The following is a 25,346-nucleotide window of genomic DNA, read 5'->3' as shown; positions in this document are numbered from 1 at the left end:
AGTCACAGACATAGGGGAGGGGAGAAGGGGGGAAGCGGGAGAGAGGGAGGAATAGGAGGATACAAGGGAAGGGCTAACAATTTAGATGTAATATGAATAAATTAATTAAAAACTACAAAGAAAAGGTCAGTAGCCTTTCTATATATGAATGACAATCATGCCTAGAAGAAATTAAGGAAACTACACCCTTCACAATAGCCACAAGTAATATAAAATATCTAGGAGTAACTCTAACCAAGCAAGTAAAAGACTTGTTTGAAAAAAAAACTTCAAATATCTGAAGAAGGAGATTGAAGATGACATCAGAAGATGGAAAGATCTCCCTTGTTCGTGGATCAGGAGAATTAACATAGTAAAAATGGCCATCTTACCAAAAGCTACTTACAGATTCAATGCAATCCCTATCAAAATACCTATACAATTTTTTGAAGACATTGAAAGATCAATTCTGAACTTCAAATGGAAAAACAAAAATCCTGAATAGCTACAACAATTCTGTACAATAAGAACCTCTTGAGGAATCTCCATACCTGACCTCAAGGTGTACCTTAGTGCAACAGTAATTAAAACAGCTTTGTACTGGCATAGCAATAGGAAGGTTGATCAATGGAATCAAATCAAATACCCAGAAATAAATCCACACACATATGGACACTTGATTTTTGACAAAGAAACCAAATCTATTCCATGGAAAAAGATAGCATCTTCAACCAATGGTGCTGGTCTTACTGGATGTCTCCATGTAGAAAAATGCATGTAGACCTATATTTATTGAGAAATTGTAAAATTATAAAATGTAAGGTGCTTGCTTGCCCTGCCCAGAGGCTTCTCCCAGTTCTCGTTACTACTAGCCTCAGAGTTCCACCCTAGTTCCCAGAATAGCTACATGCGAGCTCCCTATATTAGAGGTCCCATATGGTTTCTAGTAACCACCCTAGGGACCCACACCCAAGTCCCCACAAGAAGTCTCCCACTGCCAATGTCCATATGGTTTAAGCTTGATAAGGAACTCCACGTGCTTTGTGGTTTTAGCCTTTAAAAACTAGTCTGTAACAGCTACTCGGGGTCCTTCACCTCCCGAGGGCTGAGGGACCCTGGCGCGTCAGCAATAACCTTTGCTTTTGCATCAGTGCGTTGCGCCTCACATGGTCTCTCATGGCGACCCCCTTCCCGAGTTGGGCGTGAGAGTCCAACATATCACCTTGCACAAATCTCAAGTCCAAGTGGATTAAAGACCTCAACATAAAACCAGAGACACTAAGTCAGTTAGAAGAAAAAGTAGGGAAGAGCCTGGAACACATTGGCACAGGAGACAACTTCTTGAATAGAACACCAAAAGCCCAGGCCTTAACGTCAACAATTAATAAATGGGACCTCATGAGGCTGAGAAGCTTCTGTAAGGCAGGAGACACTGTCAAGAGAACAAAGCGACAGCCTACAGTCTGGGAAAAGATCTTCACCAACCCTACATCTGACAAAGGTCTAATATCCAAAATATATAAAGAACTCAAGAAATTAAACACCAACAAACCAAATAAAGCTTCCCCCACCCAAGTCAGGGTCCCCAGAGTGAGCTGCCCCTTCTGGGAGAACAGTGTCTCTGCCCTGGAGGAAGCTCCAGTGTCTGGAGGAGGGAGAAACGATCCCCCTCCACCCTGTGCATGAACGCCTTGTCCTTGCCCAGGAGGGTCCAAGACTGCTTTCACAGGTTTGGTTTTCACCAAATCAGAGGCCTTGGCGTGTGGTATTCTTTGTTTCTCATTCCTGTTTGTCTTTATTTCTGTTGGACTTGTTTTAGAATTTTTAGACATGGGAAAGAAATAGGGTTACTCCCACAGTATGGCAGATACCAATGTCTCACTACCGGTGTGCACCAGGAAGTCTGATTTTGTTGGTTTGTGCTTTGTTTCCTTTTTTGTCTTTGTGTGACTCTTGTGACTAAAAATCTTTTGTAAGAATTTCAGACCAGGTCTGGTTTTCTGATTCAAGCAGAGCCCGGTTATGGGATAGGCTGCTTGGAGTTTGTTTTTTTGTTTTTTTGTTTTTTTTTTTTGACAGGATGGAGCCTCCTGGTTCTCAGAAAAGTGGCAGTTGTGAATTTTGCTTCTTTTCTCTTGTCATACCAGTGTCTTTCTGTGTGTTGTCATTTTGTGTTTCTGTCTGCTTGTAACTGTCTCAGTTCTACCTTGGTAGAGAGGCCTGTTCCAAGCACAAAAGGCCCTCTGGGGACCCCTGAGGCTATGGGATTCTTGCTGGTTCAAAATACCTGAGTCCTCAGCCAGCAGTGACACACCCTGGCTCCACACCTGCTTGTGCTCTCTGGGTTGAGTATGCAGGATTAGGAGAGAGATGCAAAAAGGATTGCAAAGGTCGGCCATCACTTGTGCTGAACAAGGACCAAGATGACACAGGAACTGCAGGGCTTTTGGGGCAGATGCTGTTTGGCTTTGGTGAAAGCTTTCTCCAGCTTGCAGTCTGGCTGCAAGCCTGGCTCTCCAAGCATGGAACACTGCTAGAAAGCTCCAGCTCCTGCCTGCACCGATTGGGTTCAGCAGATAACAAGATACTTTTCCTAAAAATTAAAAAGTCCTCTGCACTGTGGCAGAATCTGCTACTCTTTTTTTAAAGATATATTTTATTAACTTATTCATATTACATCTCAATGGTTATCCCATCCCTTGTATCCTCCCATTCCTCCCTGCCTCCCAATTTCCCCTTACTCCCCTCCCCTATGACTGTGACTGAGGGGGATCTCCTCCCCCTGTATATGCTCATTGAAGCTGCTACTCTTAAATGTGTAAATTACCTACCACCTGGAGACTCAAAGGAACCTTTCAGACAGAGGGCTTATCAGGAAAATGCTTTCTTTACTGTCTGCCCTCAGGGGCAGGACAGGGTGGGGTCTGTGCAGGAGCTGTGTGTGCGTGTGCATGTGTGTGTGCGTGTGCGTGTGCGTGTGTGTGTGTGTGTGTGTGTGTGTGTAAAAAGATCTTTAAAATCTGTAACAACAAGATTAACTTAAATTTATAAGTTAAAGTTAGAGCCATTCTAAACAGCAAATGACAGAAGCCAACAGGTCTGTAAAATACTTTTAAATTAAGGTTTTTTAATGTAATGATATTTAAAACAACAATTCTTTAATAAGATTTTAAAGCTACACCTCTAGGCTATATAGATTATATTGTGAACTCTTATCTAAAGATTAAAAATTTACTTATTGGGTGTAATATTTAAAATTTAAGTTCAAACACTTCTTTAGAACATATATGTGTGTGTATCTGTTTGTAACACACATATTTTTAAATAACAACCATGAGGATCAATGGTCTGTAGCTTGCTATATGACTCCACCATCTTGAGATAGTGACATGGTATATGGAAATAATTTTAGATCCTCTTGGTCCTAACAAGCACTTTGCTTGTTATAAAGGTCAATTCAGGTTAAGAGACTGTTACATTACAGACTTTAGAAATGGACAATTCTGAAAGATACTGTTAAGTTAACAAATATTAATTTTAGAACTATTCAATTGTTTACATTGTTAAAATTGGGGTTTTGTCTTCTAAATGCATGGTTATTATGGTCTACCTTCATTCTCAAAAAGACAAAAATCACTTCCTTAAAAATATGATTGGCTTTATCTTCTAAATATGACTATGTTCTAAATTCCCCACCAGGGCCTCTAACACCACGTGTCTGCCAGCCAATTTGGTTGTGGGTTACTCAAGCCTCTCTACTGAAGGCCGCCTACCACACTCAGTTGCCTTGCTTAGCACCAAGGGCAACCTCTGTCCTTTAAGCTAGCTTTTGCTTTTCAGTCTTAATATTAAGGTGTAAAAAAATCAACAAGATTGACAGTCTATCAATGAATGGTATCTATAATTAAAAGTTTTACTTTGATATTAGTTCAGAAATATATTTAAAGTTGTCCTAATAACTGATACAGTTTATGGTCAGCTATATCAGTAAATCAATTGCCTAATAGTTAATAAAACAATTCCAAGAGAATGATGCCTCATTCCCTAGGTGGGACATATGGTCTTTGGCTGTTCACATCTTTATATATTGATATAAAATTAAGGTTATATTCTATGACCTCACTCTTAAAGAAAGATAAAAAGACCCATTAATTATATTACAGTCTACAGAGTACTAGTGACTTAAAGAAAACTTCTGTAAATCATAAGTTAACTCTATAGTAACACTGATAAATTTTCCTTTAAAAAATTGTTACAGTCTACGATGACATAGAGGAGTCAGGAAAGTTTCCAGCCCCTATATTTAGGGATCTTAGGGCTAAAGTAAAAGAACTCCAATTTAATTATTATCATTTTATTATGGACTGTTTAAAATAATTATGATATATAGATCATCAGTTGCCTCATAAATAATTGCATTATTAAAATGTCTTTGACTGTGCTTATGGTCATGATCGATTGTCAGGATAAGATTTATTTGGCCTCCTATGCTTGTTTCAAAATTAAATGTAAACAACTAAAGTATTACATATAAATGAGAGATACAAATTTATTGTCAGCTGTCACTTAAAAAAAAGAGGGTTATACTTTGATTGCAGCATAATATGTATCAACTCTTTTAAGTTGTTGTACGTAATTCTTAAAAATGGTATTTGACTTCTCAAGGTCTTATTATGCATCCCGGTATTATAGATGAAAATTATAAGAAAAATTGAAATCATGACGTGTGTAAAGCAAAAGATACAAATTAACGCAGGGGATAAAATTGCTCAGCAGTTACGGTTTCCTTGCATTAAGGACAAAACTGCATCAGTAGAAAAAACAGGTACATTTGAGAGTACAGGAAAAATTGTGTTCTGGCAAACAATGGTATATATTCACTTATAAGTGAATATTAGCCTAACATAGATATCCTCAGAGAGATTCCAGCCAGTGGGGGATTGGAACACTGAAAATCATTGCCAGACACTGGACAAAGAGCTATGAGTTGTATAAAAATTTTAAAAGAAAAAAAAAAACCACATGGCCGACATGGACAGAGATTTGGCCCAGATAAAGAACATTAATGAGTATTTCGGGTTATGTATTAAATATAGCATGATAAAAATTTTTTTAAAGCAGATGACATGGATTGGGACAGGGACCCCATACCTGCCCCACTATAGGAAGTAATGTAAAAGATTAATATCTGCCCTGCCCCAGATTAACTAAGGCCATTTTAAAATATAACAGGTATCTGCGTCTTGATTGATTGCTAGTAGGTTAAAAAAAACACTGCTGTAATTATAATTATAGGCCTAATAATAAATATTCTTAAGCTGTCCTGATACTTTAACTGCAACTGATATATAAAGTTAAGAGCTACTATCACAAACTATTTAGGATAATTAAAGCTTAGGGCTTTGTTAGGTACTATCTCAGTTAATCACAGGTGTTTTCTAAAATAATCAGCCCATATATAACTAGGAACAAACAATTCACATATACTAAAATTAGACAGATGTGGTCTTGTAGCATTTATCTGCAGATTATAGATTATAACATTCTGTTTTATGTTTATAAGATATAGTTTAGACAGTAGCTAAAGATAGACAAGGATTGAGCACAGATATGCTGGTCCTCAAGCTTATCAGAGGTCTGTTAAATATGACATTAAATATATTTAAACTAATTAAGACAGAAAAGCCTCCATCCTAGCAGTAACTCCAAAGGTCTCTGAAAGGGTGACATGACAAAAGACTCCAGCTCTGGATTCTGGTCTCTAGCCACAGAGCAAAACTGCTCCATGGATCAGCCTAACTGTGGACAAACTGGACACCCAAAGAGTCATTGTCTCACGTTGGTGAATAGGAGGTGAGGTTAATCTCTCCTGTGTTCTCCTGCCACAGAAACAGCCTCTCGTCTCCTGTGCCTCTGTGCCTGATGGCCAGACTGTCTCTGCCCATGGTGCCATGTTACCACAGGAGACCACTGTCTAGGTACCAGGATATGGTTAGTCACCTCTGTCATTTTGATTGGTACATAAAATCGTCTAGGTTACAGTTTATCCTTCTCAGGTCTCTGATTACATTGATGGCTAAGCTAATGGTAGCTTGACAGCTAGAAAACAATTAGATCTACTGTTAGTACACTAGTCAATTCATCAGCTAGTTAAAACTACTAGGCACTAGGTCTCTTCTTTTATTTAAAAAGACAAACAGGTTTCATGTTAAATGATAAAGTTTTTCCCTGTAACTCAACTGCTGTTTCTCTTAGCAAATAACTAGATAAAAATATAATTTATATAAGGTCTAAAGATCTAAAAGTTTTAGTTAAGTAAGTCTAAAGTATTTAAGGATTTGAGAAAGCGTTTAAAAATGATACACACAAGATAAAAATTGTTAGAGTGTTCCAAAAAGGTGTTGTAAGGCTGTCAATAAAAAAAAGTGTTTCAAGTTGATAAATATAAATGTTTAAGAGTCTAAAAAAGTGTTTAATATTTAAGGGTCTAAAAAAGTACAAATTATAAAAGTTTAAAAATCTTTAAACAAGTTTTAAGGTAGATAAGTACAAGTTACAGACTTAAAATTAAATCAATGGTTATAATAAGCTGGGAGAGTACTGGCTGCTTAATAATCAGTCCCAAGCTCAATATTTTAATTTTCCTTTGTTGTATTCTAAATATGGAGTTAAGAGTGCTTCTCATCATCATAAAAATGAGTCTGCCCAATAAAAGAATGTTCATGCTTTTACTGGCTTGCTAAGGCATAAGCCTACTCTAGCTGTCTTATGGATACAATTTTAACTTCTGTCCCTAGTCTGTATTTGTTTCAACAGATTTTCACCTGGCTAACAGACTCTATCCAGAGCTGCTGAGATACAAACCTACAGGAAGCTGAGGTATACCAGTCCCTCAGATATGACTACTCCCTTACTCTTCAACTGGATCAACTGAACAGATGCTTTTGATACGTGCCCCATTAGCCTTTGACTAACTTTTCAGCTTTCCCAGGGTCACTGAAAACAACACCCTAATGTCAGCTTGAAGAAACTAAAGAAGAGACTACAGCACCCATTTTCCCATCTTTTTAGGCTAAAATGCTAAGTCAAGGGCAACTCTCTGGCACGAGGGACAAATGACTATTAAAAAAATATAGACTCTTAGTTCTGTTTAAACCAATGATGCTTTGTATCCTCCCTTATATCAAACAAAGTTTGGGTGCCATCCAGCTAATAGTCATGAGGGCACACTACCTTCTGTAAAACATGGGGGTGTGAAACTACTGGGGACACTTATTGGACACCCATCTCCAATTGGGCCACTTCTCTTTCTCATGATTTTACTCAACTTTGTCCCCTGTATACAGAACAGGTCACTTAAATGATAGAGCCAATCTAAAAGAACATGAGCTCTGACCTCACTATTTCAGGACTGAAATAGTCTCAAGGAAGAAGGGGGAATGAAGAATTCAGATCGGCCAGAGTTAGCCAGAATGCAGCCATGCTAAACTTTTATTAAATATCTACGCCAAGCTGAGACGAGTTAAGAAAAATTTCTACTGCTATACCCCATTGCTTCTACCCCACGCTACTCAGAACCAACTGGCTCAAGATAATTTTTGGAATAACCACACTTTCATGCCCACCCCTATCTCACCCTAACATATGCTAAGGCCAGTGGCCTCCAGCCTGCCCCCTCTCCCCTCTGGGCTGCTCCCTCACTCCTTCCCACACTCCATTCAATTTACCCAAATCCCCTCAGAGGTTAATTTTGTTAGCCAGTTAGGTTTGTACTAATTGCTGTTGCAGAATCATGCTTCTGTAAAGGGTATTTAAACCCACTGCTTTGGCTACCTGGGATCCCTCAACTCTTCTGAGCTGGATGGACCCTGGCACTCGGCTCAATTAAAATTCCTTTGCTTTGACATCGACTCTGGACTCTTGACTCTCAGTGGGCTTCCAGTGGGCTAGAACTTGTGTCTAGCAGTATAAGAAATATATTTTGTTGGTCAAGATAAGGACCAAACTTAAAAGGAGAAACACACATACAAGCTTCCTACATAAGTACAAGATACCTACGATATACATAAACCTTAAGATAAAATGAAAATCTATCTGATGTTTACTTAAAGCTTAATGCCTTTTTCTTCTGTTTTAAGACACCTTGACACTATGTCTATTTAGCAGAATAATAGTGGTGGATGTTTCCTTTGGTCCTACAATCTCCTCATCCCCCAGTTCTTGATCAGGTTAACAATTCCAGGCACACATTATTTTTCTCAGTAGAGTGGGCCTTAAATATAACTAGAAAGCTGTTGATTAACATGTAACAGTCAGCATCCCTGCATGGGTTGAGGAGGGACTAAGGAGTTCGCTTACCTGAGAAGCAATTGGCAGCTGATGACTGGAGGAGGGAGAATACATTTTCTTCGGGACTGTGACCCATGGTAGTTACCCATGCTTCAGTGGATGGCTCCAAGTCCATGCACACACCAACAAAAACTACCTACACACAGGAGGTTATAGAATGAAAAGAAAGAAGATGACGACATGAGGTTAGCAATAGGAAAGAGAGATATTTCTTCACGGCACAGGGAAGGATTGTGAAAATCATCTGCCCCTGTTGCCTGCTTTCATGCCATTGCCCTTTCTGTGTCTCTGTAATGTGCCCGACCATGTTTTTCTTTTGTTCTGCTATTTTAAATAGTAGTATTAGCTTATGCAATGTGCTATAGTATGCATTTCATCTTTTCATTATTCCCACTATTTGAAGTGTGCACTGGAGAAGGACTTTTAGATAGCCCTAATTTCTTTTTGTGCTTCCCCCCCAAACATGACATGTCAAAAGTGCATTACCACAATGCTGAATTAGTGTGCAAGGATTCCAGGATTTCCTTGTTAAGAAAAGATTGTATCTTTCAAGGCTATTACCCAGAGGCCAGACTAACATCCCCCCCCCCAAGTAATATAAGTAAAAAATAAAATCAACAAAAATCACACATAAAATCACAAAGATAATATTAGAACAAATAATTTAGAATTTCTTTTTTGTGTGTTTGTGTGGAAAAAATGTATGCACGTGAAAAAAACATACAGAGGAATATAAACCAGCATTTTAGAGGGTTTTTATCAGATTAAAGGGCTTAAGGGCTTTAAATTTTGTTTTATTCTATTCTTGTTTGTGGATATAGTGTGTGTGTGTGTGTGTGTGTGTGTGTGTGTGTGTGTGTGTGTGTGTGTGTAGGCATGGCAACCAGACGACAACTTTGTGACTCTGATTCTTTCCTGCCATTCTTTATATGGGCTTCAGGGACTGAATTCATGTCTTTCAGGCCTCTGTAGCAAGTGACCCATTTTTCTGGCCTGTATGAAACTTAATATGATATAACACTTAAATATTTCAATAAGTTTAAAAAATATTATATAATTCCATTATTCCCTTCTTCACTCTCCTCCCACTAACCCTCCTATGCACCACCCTTGCTCTCTCTCAAAGTTGTGGCCTCTTTTAAAAAATGTTTATTATATATGTATATATGTGAACATGATAACATGGAAGGGGGAAAAATGGTGGGGCACCAATCCTAGACAGCTACAGGAAGCTGGAGGACGCTGACCATGGTTTTTTATAATTTGTACATTGTGACTATGTATTGTTTGTTTTTATATAGTCTCTTGTATCCCAGCTCAACTTGAATTTTCTATGTAGCCAAGCATAACCTTGAACTTCTGAGCCTGCTGTCTCTACCTCCTGAGGGCTGAGATTAAAGGCTTGTGTTACCTTGCTTGCTTTGTGGGTTGCTACAGATGGAGCTCAGGGTTTCCTGCATGCTAGGTAAGTACTCTACCAACTGAATTACATCTACTGTTCTGTGTCTTTTTACATTAGAGAGAAAAAAAGCAATAATATAACATATTGCCTGATTGTTAATATTTAATATAGATTTATTTTTTAATAAATCAGTGGTTTCTCTTTAACACAGAGAGTCTAGGATGTATTCAATTAGCCTATAGCACAATGCTGTGCAATAATTACTCCATCCTAAACCTCCCAACTGGTCTAGTTTCCTGCCATTCAGATTTCTCACGCTACACTTGCTTTTTACTCATATCCTAGGTCTGGCTCATTGCTCCGGATGTTTCCTGGTCCTCTCCACATGCATCCCTCCTGTCCTTCCTGCTCTTTCCCCACCCCTCACTCCCCAAGATGTCCTACCCTGTTCTCTGTTTTGCTCAGCATTGGCTAGTTGGCTTACATTGGCAATACAGAGAACAAATGGTGACATGCTTATACAAACTTGAGATAGGAAATACTTAGAATAAACATCACAATGCAATGTTTGGATTGAAGCCAGACAGTGGGGTAGAAAAAAATCAGCATTTCGGCAGTCCAGTCCACAAGTTATTACGCAAAGAATAACATATTAATTAAATGATATTAAATTATTTTTAAATATTAAAAGAGGAAACATAATACATAAGCATTTAAGTAGTTTGCTTTCGGGAGACTTGTTAATGTTTATTACAGAACATATAGGTCTGATGCTATGTGATAGGAAAGAAAACAAAAATCCAAAAGCTGAAGCAGATAGACATTCTCCTGTGCTCATGGAATTAGCAATCTAGATACCAATCTGTGAAAAAAAAACTCAAAGTGGTCAATGCTCTGGAGAAAAGACACAGAGTGTGGAGGGTGATGCTACCTTGTATATGGGACATTAGAGCAAAGATCAAAAGTCTACAGCAGGGACAGCAGATGAAGGGGATTAATTGAGCTGACCTGCCATTTTTCTATGATAATCCCAGCTGTAGCCTCACTGAGCTCTTATCTATATCCCAGGTTCTTAGTTCCACCAGAACTGGGATCAAATGACCAAACCATGCGTAGACAAAAGGAAGTGTGCTGTGTTGCTAAGGAATCACTTCTATCCTGCAGCAAAACAATCTCACACCTGTAGCTGTGTGTGTTCTCAGAGAGAGAGGCAGGCACCTAAGCTTGCTCACGTTGCTATGACAAGGTACCTGAGACCAGGTAACAAATGAGTAATGAAACATATCGTTCACAGTTCTGGAGACTGAGAAGCACGAATGTGACATATCACCGTGATCAGATTTTCATAGATGGAACCTACTGAGTAGGCCTTCACATGGCCCAAAGAACAAACAGGTTTCCTTAAGCCTCACTGACGCTGTTCTTGGGGGCTCCATTCTCTTAAGGCTTCACCTTCAATAGTACCACATTGAGGATTAGGTTGTCACGTACAGGTTTTGGAAGTGTGCACACATTTAGACCATGGCAGGGTCTCTTAAGGCTTCACCTTCAATAGTACCACATATAGGTTTTGGAAGTGTGCACGCATTTAGACCACGGCAGGGACAAGGTATAAAGAGGCATCCCTTGGTAGAATGAGAAATTCATCTCAGAAATTGCCTCATGGTAGCCTTGCCTAAATGAGGAAGAGGGAAAAGGTTCTGTGACACCTTCCAAAATAGCTTCCCTGGGAGGACCACAGTATATTCCAACACTTGAGTCACAGGAACATTGTCTTTGTGACCAGTGTGCAGTGTCATATGAGGTTGCCTAGCTGCCAGAGTAGAGTATTTCTTGTATCTCAAACATGTCACTAAGACTTCCCTAGGGCCATTTGCAATTGTGGTTCACTCACTTAGAACATTCTCCAAACAATACGTACAGCCATTCTTCTCCCATCTTTTAAATGGAGCTAAAATGCTACTTCCAAGTCAGACTTAGAGCAGAGAGCTCATGTCTGCCTTCCCTATTGCTTCTCATGCCACCTTTGCATCCAGCTCTTCCCCACAGGCCTGTTACCATTGCATCATCACAGGTCAGTGAGCCCAAGAAATACGTATGCTATGCTGACTTCACACCTTCCTATTCTCAGTTTGTGCATCAGGCTCTGAAGTGAGGGTGAGTTTCCTGTGACAATGCTGTATCTGCAGGGCAAAGATCAGCATTTGGAGAATAGACTCCTGAATATATACAGGTCACAGGCAGGACTTAGACAGGTGTGAGTCCAAAAGTGGCTGTTGTCTTTTGAGGAGAAAAGCAAGCACTACATCACTGCTCAGCCGACAGCTCAGCTTAATTGGTAGGTCGTGGAATTGTTGTGCCATTTAATTTGATGGTATCTGATCTATACTGGGCTTATTTACCAATGTGTCATCTATCTTCCTTGTTGTGACAGCCATGAAGGCACAGTCTTCAGTGATTTGGGGCCATTGCTGTGTTCTCCGCATTGTGAGCATATTTGTCCTTAGTGGAGGCTCAATAGGCTCATATGTGAGATACCTTGATTGACCTGACTAATTCCAAGCAGAAGGGACAGGCTGTGGGCTTCCAGAAGGCACTGAGATTGACATTGGTACAGGACATCTCAAGTCTGTCACCAGGCTCCTCACCCTTAAAGTGGCTATTTTTGACCATCAGAAGTTCATTTGGTTTTCTTTGTATTCAGTGTGTTTCATATCCAAGGCAGTCTTGAAATATTTGTTATCCTCCTGCCTCTCAACTGCTGATATGCTGAGACTACAGGTGTGTACCAACTAGCAGAGAGTTCCTATGGCTTAGACAGCAAATGAACATGTCTGCAAAAGACAGAGAGAAAGACACAGAGGGAGTAAAGGGAGGGGGAGGGGTTGGGGATGGGAGAGGGGAAAGGGAGAGGGAGAGACAGAGACAGAAAGAGATACAGAGAGAATGACAGGGGCCACTGAGACAGAGAAAGAAAGCTTGTAGGGAAAAACATTGGGCTAGAGCAATACTTGTAGAAGTTTGGTCCTCCTAGAATCCCACATCCAAGTCACCAGGCACACTGGGATGGTGTTGCGTGCAGAGTCCTAGTTCCCTTAGATGTCCTGGTCCTGTACAACATACAGATGAAGGCAGGAGAATACTATAGTCATCATGAAGCCAGGAGGCTTCTGTGCATTATGTATTATGTCTGGCAAGTGTTAGTCTGGTGGATCCTTTACCCTCCCACAGAGCAGGTGGGCAAAAGGATAACGATTATATTGTGAACAGCAGGCAAACCAGTAGCACCAAGGAAATTTCTTCCTTCTTTTAGAAGGACACGCCTCCAGCCTTGGGTCATTCCACAGATAGTCCTGGACTCTCAAGGCCTTATTCCCTCCAATGAAGGCTTCCCAAGGAACACTATAGGCCACATGTGTGGAAGAAATTGTTGAAAAGTTATACAGTAGGGACTGGGGGAGGCAAAAGCTGACCTAATAACAGTAGTCGACAATTTCTGCTTCCTTGCCTCTTAAGCCTACATATTCTACTACTAGTGTTTGTCAAGAGAAGCTCAGAGCTTGTTGGTGGTATACCAAATCCAGGCAGTGGGAGAAAGTAGAAATTCCCCATACCTCCAATGACATGAAGTCTTCCAGGCTTATTTGAAGGCTGCGATATCAATAAGGATTACAGATGCCATTGTATCTTTCAACCAGAATGGAAGAAGGCAGATACTCTGATTTTACACACAGTAGGTATTCAATTAGAAGTGTATGGGTTTTCCACTTTTTATCAGGACTTCTAAAGTGCTTTAGGGCGAGGCCCATGTGCTAGGTGACTTTCCTGGTCTCACCAGGGGAGGTAGAAAATGAGTTTTCCAATGAGTGTTACAGTTTAGCTCTGGCATCAGAAAGCAGTGGAGACTCTGGAGCTCCACAAGCCAATGATGATACCAAACATGTTACAGCCCTGTGTCTAGCTGCTGTGCTAAGCATAGCAGAGGAAGCATGTAGACGTTTGAAACTGGCTGGCAGACAGGTCAGGTGAGACACAGGCTGGTGGTGCTTCAGCAGTGGTCGGCACCTAGCTACCAACAATGTAGCAGCTCTGCCATCACTGTGCCTGCCTTGATCAGCAGTCAAACCCCAGGCATTCAGTGGTGATTCTTCCCCAGAATAAATGGAGTCTCAGAAGATCAAGGTAGAGGAATGGCGTGTGCACAAGAGAGCCAGCCAGCCAGCCAGCTGGCCAGCTGACTTTTATTTATACACCTTGGGTAGTGGGAGAGAGGTCTGAGGGTGAATGTGTCTGATACACTATGTGCCAGGACACTTGATTTACATGCAGTGACACAGTACTTCATTTACATGCAGTAGCATGCGGTCCTATCACAAGAAGGAAAACATAGTAGTACATAATTATCCTATGGATGGGGGGGAAGGACTTCCAGGTAAGATTGAAGGTCATTTGCTGGAGGCTAGGATTTCCTTAGCATAGGGTGGGTTAATCTCCAGGTGCTTGCTGAACAGTTTCTTACCAGGAAACAGTTGTGTTTGTAATCTCCCTGAGGGCTACATGATACTCCTGAGAGGATCTGTGGGTCCCAGATCAGGGGAAGGGAGAACCCCACTGAGAAAGGGAGTCCAGTGTAATGGACTGAACTCAGTTGGATATCCAGATATGCCAGAGCTTAACCTCTCCAGCAGCACCCCACAAGCCCCGGTGCCAGATTCCAGTGATGTAGAAAGATACATGGTCCCTAGTTCCAAGAAAGAGGAGGCACCCAATGTACAGAATGCAAGTCAGACTCACTGTGTCTTAAGCTCACTGGTAAACACCAGGCCAGCTTTAACTGATCACTTCACTGACTCTCTGAGCAACTCTTTGAAGCAGGCACTTTTAGCCTCGTTCCTATTTGGCAGATAAACAAACTGAGGCACAGAGATGCCAACTCACTGGCTGAAGATCAGAGAGTAATATGTGGTCCTGCCAAGAGGTGAAGTAAGGCCTTGTACTTGAGGTCCCACTTGTCCTTTCCCTCCTTTGCCATGAACAGAGCTCCCATGTCTCTAGTCCCTATAGATAATGTTGAAAACTCAAAGGTCAGTGTGGGAGTGGGTGGAAGGCCTGCCCAGGATGTTAATGGTGCTATGTGTCTTTCACATTTGCTTCATTATATTTCACATGTCTTCATTGTTGTCAACCAGCTTGAGTACTGGAGCTTTGTAAAATCTCTTGATATGTAGGAAGCAAAGGTAAATTATTGTGCAGAATTTGTGACTCTTTATTTTCCCCAGATAGATGAATGGAAAAAAAAACTCCACAAATTTATTACAAAATATCGGGATGGTGATATGGATGATCTGTGTTCATGTTAGGCATGAAGGAATTTTATATGGTGGCAGAGGCCTCTAATCCTGGTCCTTGTGAACTGGAGGCAGGAGAATCAGTAGTTTAAGGACCTAAAGTGAGTTGAGGGGGCAGCTAGGTTACACTGTTTCCCATGTTAAAGCAAATAAAACAAAAATGAAAAATATCCGGAGTAATCTGAGCAACAGGAGGTGACACCCTACAGTATGGCAGCTCTTGTGCAGGCCTCTGGTATTGAGACTCTTGGCCTACTGAGCCTTCCAGTCATTGCCGGAGCCTAGGAAGTAGAGAATGCCCACTCCTGCTCTGTAGTTAGACTTGTAATCCAAGGCAGGCTCAGATATTGAATTGTCTCATCCTTTGGCAGCAGCTAGTATTATAGGTCTTGCATAGGCATAAGAATTGGGGGTGTTTCTTAGCCAGTAACACAAGCTAGCTTTAGAGCTCTTAGCCAAAGACTGGGAACATTTCTAGCCTAAAGACTTGTCTGCTCTATGGACCTCTTCTGGTGTCCCGGGACAGTGGTCTTTTCTGTGTGGTACTATGCAGAGAGGCAACAGAATATAACTCGAGGAGGAGAGAGAAATGGTTCTGTGGTTGTGAACATTTGTTGCCCCAGCAAGGACCTGAGTTTGGTTTGCAGTACCCATTATAGTGGCTTACAACTATTTGTAACTCAAATTCAATGAGGTACAACACATTCTTCTGATCTCTATAGGTGTCAGACATGCACAGGGTATACATACATGCAGGGGAAACATTTAATAAAATAAAAGTAATCAAAATATAACATATAGAGACATATGTTTAAAAGATCAAATCAGGAAAGCAGCAACTGCTGAATGTCTCCCTATAGACTCATTGAGCCCAACTGCTATGCCTTGTAGAACCAGCCACTGTCATCGGGACTTACATTTTAGACCTATCATAGCCTCACCACTAACCACCAATCACATTCATTAAGGATTATGTTTGAACAAATGACAACACTGACTCTGAGAACAAATCATAGTCATTGAAGTTTGTGTTTTAGGCCAATCACAGCCTTGCTCTTGACAGTAACCACAGTCATTTAAACTTGTGTTTTGACCAATCACAGCCTCGCCTCTTAGGACCAATCATAGTCAGTGGCTTTTATGTTTTCAGCCAATCTCCTAATCAGTGTGCATTCTAGAGTTGCCTAGATACAGTAGACACAAGATGGCTTTACTTCAAGTGGGTGATAAGGTAAGGTTGACTCAGTTGGAGCTCTATTGTAAGGGCAAAATACTGAGTTATTTTTGTCTAATCTTGTATCAATCATTGATATAGGGATGGGGAACTCACCAACTGTAAACTGGATTTCATAATTTCACATTTCAGTTATACAAGGTTTTAGTCTAGTCTAAAGCTATGTAGTTAAGTATATACCTTATGTAAGCTTAGTTGTCTAACTTGGTGCTTATGAAATGTCTTTCCTGTTCTTGAGTAATACTATTTATACCACAGTTAACAATATAATTGGATACATTGGCAAAAAGAGCCAGACTGGCTGTGTTTTTAATATCAACAAGTTTTATCACAAGAGTTATTCAGTACCAAAAAATACATGAAGGATTGTGAATGCTATGTGATAAATTATAGGTCATTAATACAAGAAAGATGATTATAAACAATAGATGGTAAAGTAGATAGAAGATGAACTAGATAAAGAATATATAATATATTCAACAATGGAGGTATAAAAGAAAGAAGGTAAATGAAAGTTATCTAGATATGTGACAGAGGAGAGATATGAGATAAAGAAATATAAAGATATCAGATGATAGACCCAGAATAGGTAAGGATAGGAGAGAGACACACACACACACACACACACACACACACACACACACACACACATACACACACACACACACACAGAGAGAGAGAGAGAGAGAGAGAGAGAGAGAGAGAGAGAGAGAGAGAGAGAGAGCTGGAAGCTAGACAGTGGCTAAGCAAATGAAATATGATAAAAAGATGGAAAATATATATACAATAGCTACAAATTAGATGTGAGGTAGAAGAGAAATTCAGGGTAGTTATAGGATACTGATACATGAGTGGTTAACAGGCACAGAATAACTAGAGGATAGAAGACAGGTAGATAGGAGATAATCAAAGGATAGGTAAAGGAAAGATGATACTTTGATGGAAGTTAGATACATGAGAGAGAGGTGGATGAGAGATAAAAGGTAGCTAATGATAAATGATACTTGGATGGTATACAAGCACAGGACAGCTTAAAGGATAGATGGAAGACAGGGACAGGCATGGGGTGGTTAGAGGATTGTGATAGATGGATAGAGCTGCAGGACAGTAAGATGACAGGAATCTTATACAGACACATTATAGGTAGAGGAAATATGATATAAGTAGACACAGGGTATACAGAGGATAGAAGACTGATAGATGATTTTGATAGATGGAACAAGGCCACAGGATAGCTATAGGATAGGTGATCCATAAATGGAAGATAGAATCAGAACAGCTGCAGTATAGGTGATCGATTGATGGACCATTGACACACAGTAACTACAGGCTAGATGCAAATACAAACACAGGGTAGGTACAAGGTGTATAGGTAGATAGATTGACACAGGACAGCTACAGGACAGATGAGAGATTCAATGTAACACAGGATGGATAGATGATAAAGTATAGAAAATTTGAAGATAGACACAGGATATAGTGATGGTAGGTGATAGACGGATGGATGACAGATACAGGATCAGTAGAACATAAACAGTAGATAAATGGAAGGTACTAAATGGAACGTAGACTTAGAGGTAGAATTTTGATGATGATAGATGAAATAATAGATCTGAGAGGGATACAGTATAGGTAGATCATCAATCATAGATAGGTATAAATTAGGCACGGGATAGCAGGGGTATAAATGATACATAGAATGTAAACACAGGATAGAGAGATGATAGATTGTAGATAGGTGATAATAGCTGAAAGGTTAGTTGGGGATGGGATAGGTTGTTGATAGAAAATACAGTGATAGAGGATAATTAGAAAGTAGATTTTATATACTGTGAGGCATACATAGATAGCTGATAGAAAATAGAGGATGGATACACGTAGACAGATGATAGAGTTTAGAAAGATTTGAAAGCAAATAGACAAGTAGATAATAGGAGATAGAAGACTTAAACTAGAAGTACAGTGGATGATAAAATATAGATAATGATATGTACAAAATAAATGATAGACAGTAGATGATGGAAAGATGGATGGCAGATGGTGGAGAGAGGACATTTAGAAGATAGGATGTAGATGAGAGAAAACAGGATACATCGAGGTAGAAAGTAGATAGGTGATTAATATAGCACAGGGAGATGCTACAGATTGCAGAAAGATGATTGCATAGTAAAATATTTGTCTTACTTGGTTTTAGATTCTACATTTACCTGACTGAAAAATGGAGAAAAGTCAGCAAGAAAATATGAGGAGGTAGGAATTCATAATGCAGTAGGCAAAGAGTATCATAGTCAATGGGTTATAACATTAACTTTCTTTTTTTTTTGGGGTCTTTTGAGACAGGGTTTCTCTGTGTAGCCTTGGCTGTCCTGGACTCACTCTGTAGACCAGGCTGGCCTCGAACTCACAGCGATCCGCCTGCCTCTGCCTCCCGAGTGCTGGGATTAAAGGCGTGCGCCACCACGCCCAGCTATAACATTAACTTTCATTTCATTGTTTTAATGGAAATAGAATTTGTTTGCTTGTTTATTTATTATTTATTTCAGAGACCAGTTCGTGGTATTTAGCCTGACTTGCCTCAAACCCACAATCCTTCTGCCTTCCCATCTGAGTATTGGGATTAAGACCATTTTCTGACATATCCTGCCACAGTAGTTATTGTGCATAGTGAAGGCACTGCATGTTTAATTAATGAAAATGCCTGGCTTTCTCTCATCTTAGTCATCCTATTGGGTCACATATGAATAATTAGCCTCATCCCTACTGTTCATAACGCTCACTCTTTACTTCTCTGTTAATTAGGTGTGTCTTAAGTCCACACCGGAAGTCAACAGTTGAAGATATTTACAATTTGCTGAAGAGAATTGAAAAACTGACAGACGAGCTTGGATACAGACTCTATAGAGCCAGGGAAATGCATGCAAGATGTCAGGCCATTATTGCCTCTGAGCCTGTTCATCAAGGTTTGACTTTGACCCATTTCTTTCTTGTACCATTGCTGACTTGAGAGCATCACAACCCCTACCATGCTTTGAGTGGTGTAGGGGAAGGAGGATTAGTTGGAGGAGCCTTTGGTCATACTATTTGTTAGGCTTTCTTGTAGGAGTGGAGTATGTTCAAGAGTGCAAGAGTGGAACTTACTAGAAGCATAAGTGGACCTGTAAGACAATCCTTATATCATGGGACACATGTAGCTAAGGACATGTGATGGATTTATGTCCATAAACATGTAATCACACTCTCCTAATCTTAGATGAAGCAATTATTTTCTTGACTGCATTATTCCTCTAGGACTTTCCCTATTTCTATGCCCTCTTTGTGGCTAAACATCCTAAAATACCTTCTAGGTCCTATGTCCACTCCATCACATTGCATTTCTTCTTCAATCCTCTTCAGCCAGGCCATAGCTGCTACACTGTCCATCCTACCGCACCAAGCCTACACACCCTGTTCTCATTGCCTCTTTACTGAAGGCACTTGAATGCACTCTGAGGGCATGCTGTGAGACTCTTGACCTAGAGTCAGAATCCCCCAGCACAAAGGTTGCACACCCTGACTCTTTCTTTTTCTTGTGAGTAGAGGAGCTAATTCTTACTGACATAAAACATTGAGGTGGGAGGCTGTGTTACTGAATTTCTTTACTAACTCAAGTCAAGGAGGAGAGGTGGTATGGCTGTGAAGGGGAACAGAGGACAAGATGAGGTGTGGTGTTTACTGAGCAGACCTGGGAATGGCCTGAAGATCCCCCCGCCCCAGTGAAAGGCCTTTGTCCAGAAATGAAGAGTAGAATTCCAGCTTTTAGTTAGGGATAGGTAGTATGGATCTATGTAAAGTTGATAACCTTGTCTGGCACATTATGGATACTGAGTTTTGATAGAACCAAATGGAAAATTGCACATTGTTGGGTGATTTTACAATGCCACCATTTTAAATCAGAATTGGTATTCCACAGTTGGTCTTTCCTATGATACGAATTATAACTTTGCCTTGGTAAGTTAGCTCAATGGTTAAGTGCACATGCCATGCAAGCCTGATGACCTGAGTTCAGTCCTCAGAACCCACATGAAAGAGAAAGTAGAGAACCAACTTCTCAAAGATCTCTTCTGATTTCCACCATAAGCTACGGAATACACAACCCCTCACCTCCATTTGAAAACTAATAATTTTTTTTCTAAATTATAACTTTGAGAACTGTAATATCAACTGCTCATTATCTTAATATAACATCTCTCATTTCTTTTCTGAAAAGGAATGTCAAATGTAAGGACCAATTTTGAAGAAAATAAAGTTCCCATCTTCAGTACCTATGACGAGTACCAGAAAATGGTTCTTAGGGTAAGGGTGCTTTTGTTGCGTACTCTATGTGTAGATTGCATATAATACAAGATGCACTACAGCACATCTCAAAGCATAGCTGGAAGACCACAGGCCTTCAAGTAATACAACAAGTATTACAAGAATGCACACTCTTAGCTGAAAACCTAAACCAAGTAGGGACATCTTTCATCCTTTTAAGAACTTTTATTTAAAAAAAAGATTGATATGTATTATATACTGAAATTTGTGTTGTGTAGAGGCCTCAAAATGTATCATTTGAAATTTTTCAACACGTGTTATAAAACCCAGTGCATATTTGAACTATTATAGAAGGTGACTATACACTACGGGGATGGTTATAGGCACAAGTGCAGGGGGCGATGCCTCCTCTGCCACCTTTTAGCTTCTGTCATGTGTGAGTAACTTCCCTGGAAAACCTTTTCTTAGAGAAGTTTTTCATGCCACAAACATTCTGTAAGTATGAGCACAACTGACTTTAAACAGAAAAATAAAAAAAAAAATTAAGGCCCCCAAACTGATATTTCTATGATAATTTTGTTTGGAGACCTTTTGTTTATGTTTGACATCTCAGATCAGATCAAACTTCAAAAACCCATATTATCTGTGTTCATATAGTAAGTGCACTTTTTATGTCTGAAAATTCCGATGTTTAGTGTTAATTGGGTGCACACTGACATTTGTTTGTCTAAGTGACATATCATTTGATTAATATCACATGCTTAAGGTTAAGTAGATTCTGTGTAGGTGGAAGAATAATAGAATTTTAATTAAATAAGTGCCCACTTTAATGATATGTAAGAAATGGAAAACTTTTTCAATGTTCTATTATAATTATTTATTCACTTAGAAATAAAGCTATCGTTTTATTATTGTTCTAATACTAAGTTGTGTTATTATTCTGTCTTTTTTAGTCCTATGAAAATATTTCGATTGTCATGACCATAAACGGAAAAGTTGTATTTATATCACAAAATGTTTTACCTCTTCTTGGCCACCATCCAGTAAGTTCTTCCAGATTCTGGAGAAGCGGGTCATTATGGTTTCCTGTTTACAGGTTATTTCCTTTTAGCCTCATATAACCCATTGGTGTCCAACTATGCCCATATTTCATCATCTTCTCCACTGGTTTCAGTGTTAAGTCAATAAAAACAAATTCTGGAAATAGTACATGGTGGTGGTTACAGCGTTGGTGGTCTCTGAGATGGATAGGAAAGGCTTCAACTGTTTGAGGTAGATAATGCACAGGAAAACCGTGGCCAGAATGGGCTGTAGCATGGAGCAGTTACTGGAGGGCAATGCAAGCTGGTTGAAGCACAGCACCTACCTATAGCCATAGGTGGGCAAGGGCAGAGCTAGGTTCACAGGGCAGACTAATAGTATTAGTATAGGAAGCAAAGGCTGTTCTCTCTCACTCTCTTCAGGAAGATATTGTGGGAAAGACTTTATTAGATATTATTCTTGATGAACAAAAGGACGAAATATCTCAGAAGATCATTCTTCATCTTCCTTTGGCAAATGCAGGTATGTATACATGGCTTTGTTTTGTTTCAATTTAATTTTGGATTTTTGAGTGACCAGTAACACTCAGTTGAATAATTTCTTTCTCTCTTACCCCTTAGCAATTTTTGTCAAAAACATCAGTTAATGTAGCTCATGATCATATATTCATTTAAGTTTATAGCCTATAATTTCAATCACACCATTTCTTACATTTAAAAACTATCTCCTCTGGAGGAGTTGGGAGTAGTTCATGGACCCTCACTCTCAGCCAAGGAGCTAGTGACATTTCGTGGATACTGGGGGAAGGTGAGTAGGTTTTCTTCAATGACATGGTCCCTGGCTGGCTGAGTATGCTCTTTCCCAGTGGTTCTCAATCTTCCTAATGCTGTGACCCTTTAATACAGTTCTCCCATGCAGTGGTGACCTCCGACCATAACATTATTTTCACCAGTACTTCATAACTAATTTTTCTACTGCTGTGAATCCTAATGTAAATATCTGTGTTTTTCAATGGTCTTAGGTGACTCCATGAAAAGGTCATTTGTCCCCCAAAGGGTTATGAGTAGATGTGAAACTGGATCTGGGAGGAGTTGGGAGGAGTGGGACATAAACTTGATCAAAATATATCACATGCATATATGAAATTATCAAAGAAGCAAGAAAATTATTTTATGAAAAAAATCATCCTCCACCCCGTCTTGTTCTTTATCCTAAGCTCTAATTATGGCAATACTCTCTGATTTTAGTAGTGCTATATAAATACCAGTATATTAGTCTACAGATACAACAATGATAGCTCTGTGAGTAACAGTGTTCATGGGAAGAAAGTTGTGTTCTTTAGACTGTTCTTTTAACTACGGAAGACTTTCATTGAAATAATCCACCAGACTACATAACTTTGCTTTTTGCTCTCTTTAGTTGGAAGACGCATTGAATTTTGCTGTTTTGTAAGAAAAGGAAATGCGTATCAGAATGCCCAGCAACAAGATGCTGACAGAGGCAAATGTGGAGAAAAAGAAAAATATGACCATGTGAAATTCATCTTATACCTTCAGGATGCTTATGATGGTAAGTAATCCATCCCATGATATCTACATGATGATCATGTGTGATGAGTTCCCTGATTGCTAGCATACATATCATTGTTGGCATTTATAAAACATCTGATATCCATATACTCACAATTTATGACTATATCTATTAGGCATCAAAAAATAATAGTGACTTTATAAGGTAATTCCATATAGAAATATGGTAGATTACATTGGTAAGTGATGGCTGTCTCATCTTAGAAAAGAAAATATTTTAAAAACTTCATCAAAAAAATTTAATGCATTACCCAGCTTAAAGGCAACCTCATGAACACCCAAAGTTACAAATGGATTTTGTAGTTTGTAAATTATACCACAGATTGAATTAGCTGCTGGGAGGCATCTAGAATTCTAGCATCCTATCAAGGACCAATATACAAAATATAGACACTTGGGGTCAAGAATTCTAACATCCTATCAAGAACCAATATATAAAATATAGACACTAAAGTTCTGTACACTGACCTGGGGAAAGAAGTCATCTCTCTAACATTTTCCATAGATAACAGCTATGCTATATTCACATTTATGTCATGTAAGTTAGGGGCCTGATGTTTAATTTTTGAGGATTAAGGACATGCAGGCAGAGAAAGTGACATATGTAGAGTTAACTGCTTCAGAGCCATAAAATATCCAAGGTAAAGTATCAGAGGTAATCAGAGGTAAAGTATAGCTTGTGCTTCAGGTGCTCAAATGGTAGTTAAAATACTTTTCTTTTTTATTTTTGGAAATTAAAGATGAAACATCTTTAAGACATTTGGACAGATGCCTGTACATTCACACACACACACACACACACACACACACACACACACACACACACACACACACACACACTTCTTTTGGAGACTTCCACAACAATCAATACAGCAACAGCAAAAGACATTGATATCAGCACAAGTTTACATTTGATTGTCATATTTTGGAGAGGACCATCTGGGGAATCTGTGGAGCTTGGTTGTAAAGGAAAGAACACAAGAATAATGCCGTGGCTCAGAATCTTGAAAAATGCCATTGGGACGGCAAACAGCATTGTGATGTGGCAGTTATCTGCTTCCTTGTATATCCAACATACCTTTTAATTTAATTGTCATTGTTTCTGTTATCTTTAGAGTCATTTGTGTTTTTTGGGAACTATGGTCCTAACAGCAGAAACATTCGGTCATCAACTCCAAAGCTGTTATGGGAAGAAAAGTACTATATTGTGGGAACCATTTCCATCCTTCGTAAGCCACAGGAATCAGTGAGTATGCTGTATGTCTCTCTTACTTAAAACGGCACATCATTTTTGCTTTCAGCAGCTGGACATCAGTGCAGAAAGACTCAGTATACAGTAAGGAAAGAACAATTTGAATATCCTGTTAGGGGGTGAATGGCAGGAATCTGGACTGATTACAGTGACATGGATGGAATCTCGAGGATTTGGCACCAATGGGGGCACTACCAGCAGATACAGGCATAAGTAGAAAACTGCGGACAGGGCGGTGTTGGCAGCCTAGATGAAGACCTCTGGCCTGTGGTACATGATCCTCTTGTGGTGGTGTAGCAGGTCCCTCACTCCCACATTCAGCTTTAGAATAAACCGCCTCTCCATATTGAAAACAGTGATGAACGTTGTATAGAGGTGAAAACTGAAGGAAGTTGTCCATCATCTGCCACGAGAACGTAGACTTCAAAGACGTAAGACTAAGTCCCAAGATCTGCTTCTTCTCCTGAGAAAGAGAAAACGAATCTTACTTGGCCGGTCCATATTCCGCTAGCCTTCATCAAGGCAACAGGACGTCTACTTGTGATTTACTCCAGTTTTTCTCTCTGGGCCTCTAGGACACTGTTCCTACACTGGTGGGTATTTTATAAAAGATGAGAACAGAAGGACAGCAGTCAGAAGAGTCTTTACAGTATGATGGCATAAAATAATGAGCGGTGAACTTGAGTGAAAATGAAATTCCTCTTCTGGATCTACTAGGCTTGGGATAAATCATTTTGTGTATACTTTGTTTTTATACCTGTAAACCTGGTGTCTTCCTCACACTGACCTGTGGATCAGTTGTAACTAGAATATGTAATGGATGCTATAAATGTCAAGTATATTTTAGTATGCAGATACA

The 25,346-nt window shown here is 39.6% G+C and overlaps 2 protein-coding genes across 3 annotated transcripts in view; one reads left to right on the top strand and one right to left on the bottom strand.

Annotated features, from left to right (window-relative positions):
• The window catches only part of LOC311601296 (uncharacterized protein), a 356,408-nt gene that overhangs the window by 95,441 nt on the left and 235,621 nt on the right, over nucleotides 1-25,346 (bottom strand). The gene's annotated exons all lie outside the window — the stretch shown is intronic.
• On the top strand, nucleotides 16,239-24,732 carry LOC311601837 (circadian clock protein PASD1-like). 2 transcript variants are annotated; one of them, XM_084789557.1, is made up of 8 exons: nucleotides 16,239-16,309; nucleotides 18,507-18,562; nucleotides 19,112-19,272; nucleotides 20,559-20,644; nucleotides 21,559-21,648; nucleotides 22,069-22,168; nucleotides 23,066-23,215; nucleotides 24,351-24,732. In XM_084789557.1, the coding sequence occupies exons 2-8, from the start codon at nucleotides 18,531-18,533 to the stop codon at nucleotides 24,509-24,511; spliced, it is 780 nt and encodes a 259-aa protein (XP_084645683.1). In that variant the 5' UTR covers nucleotides 16,239-16,309; nucleotides 18,507-18,530; the 3' UTR covers nucleotides 24,512-24,732. The 2 variants fall into 2 exon arrangements, with proteins under 2 accessions (XP_084645683.1, XP_084645684.1); XM_084789558.1 differs by lacking the exon at nucleotides 16,239-16,309 and having other exon boundaries at nucleotides 18,404-18,562.

Source organism: Acomys minous (genome assembly GCF_964271855.1).
Source record: "Acomys minous genome assembly, chromosome: 7".
In the NCBI taxonomy this organism is placed as follows: domain Eukaryota; kingdom Metazoa; phylum Chordata; class Mammalia; order Rodentia; family Muridae; genus Acomys; species Acomys minous.
Note: the sequence above shows the minus strand (reverse complement) of the source record. Positions and strands in the feature narration are given on the sequence as shown.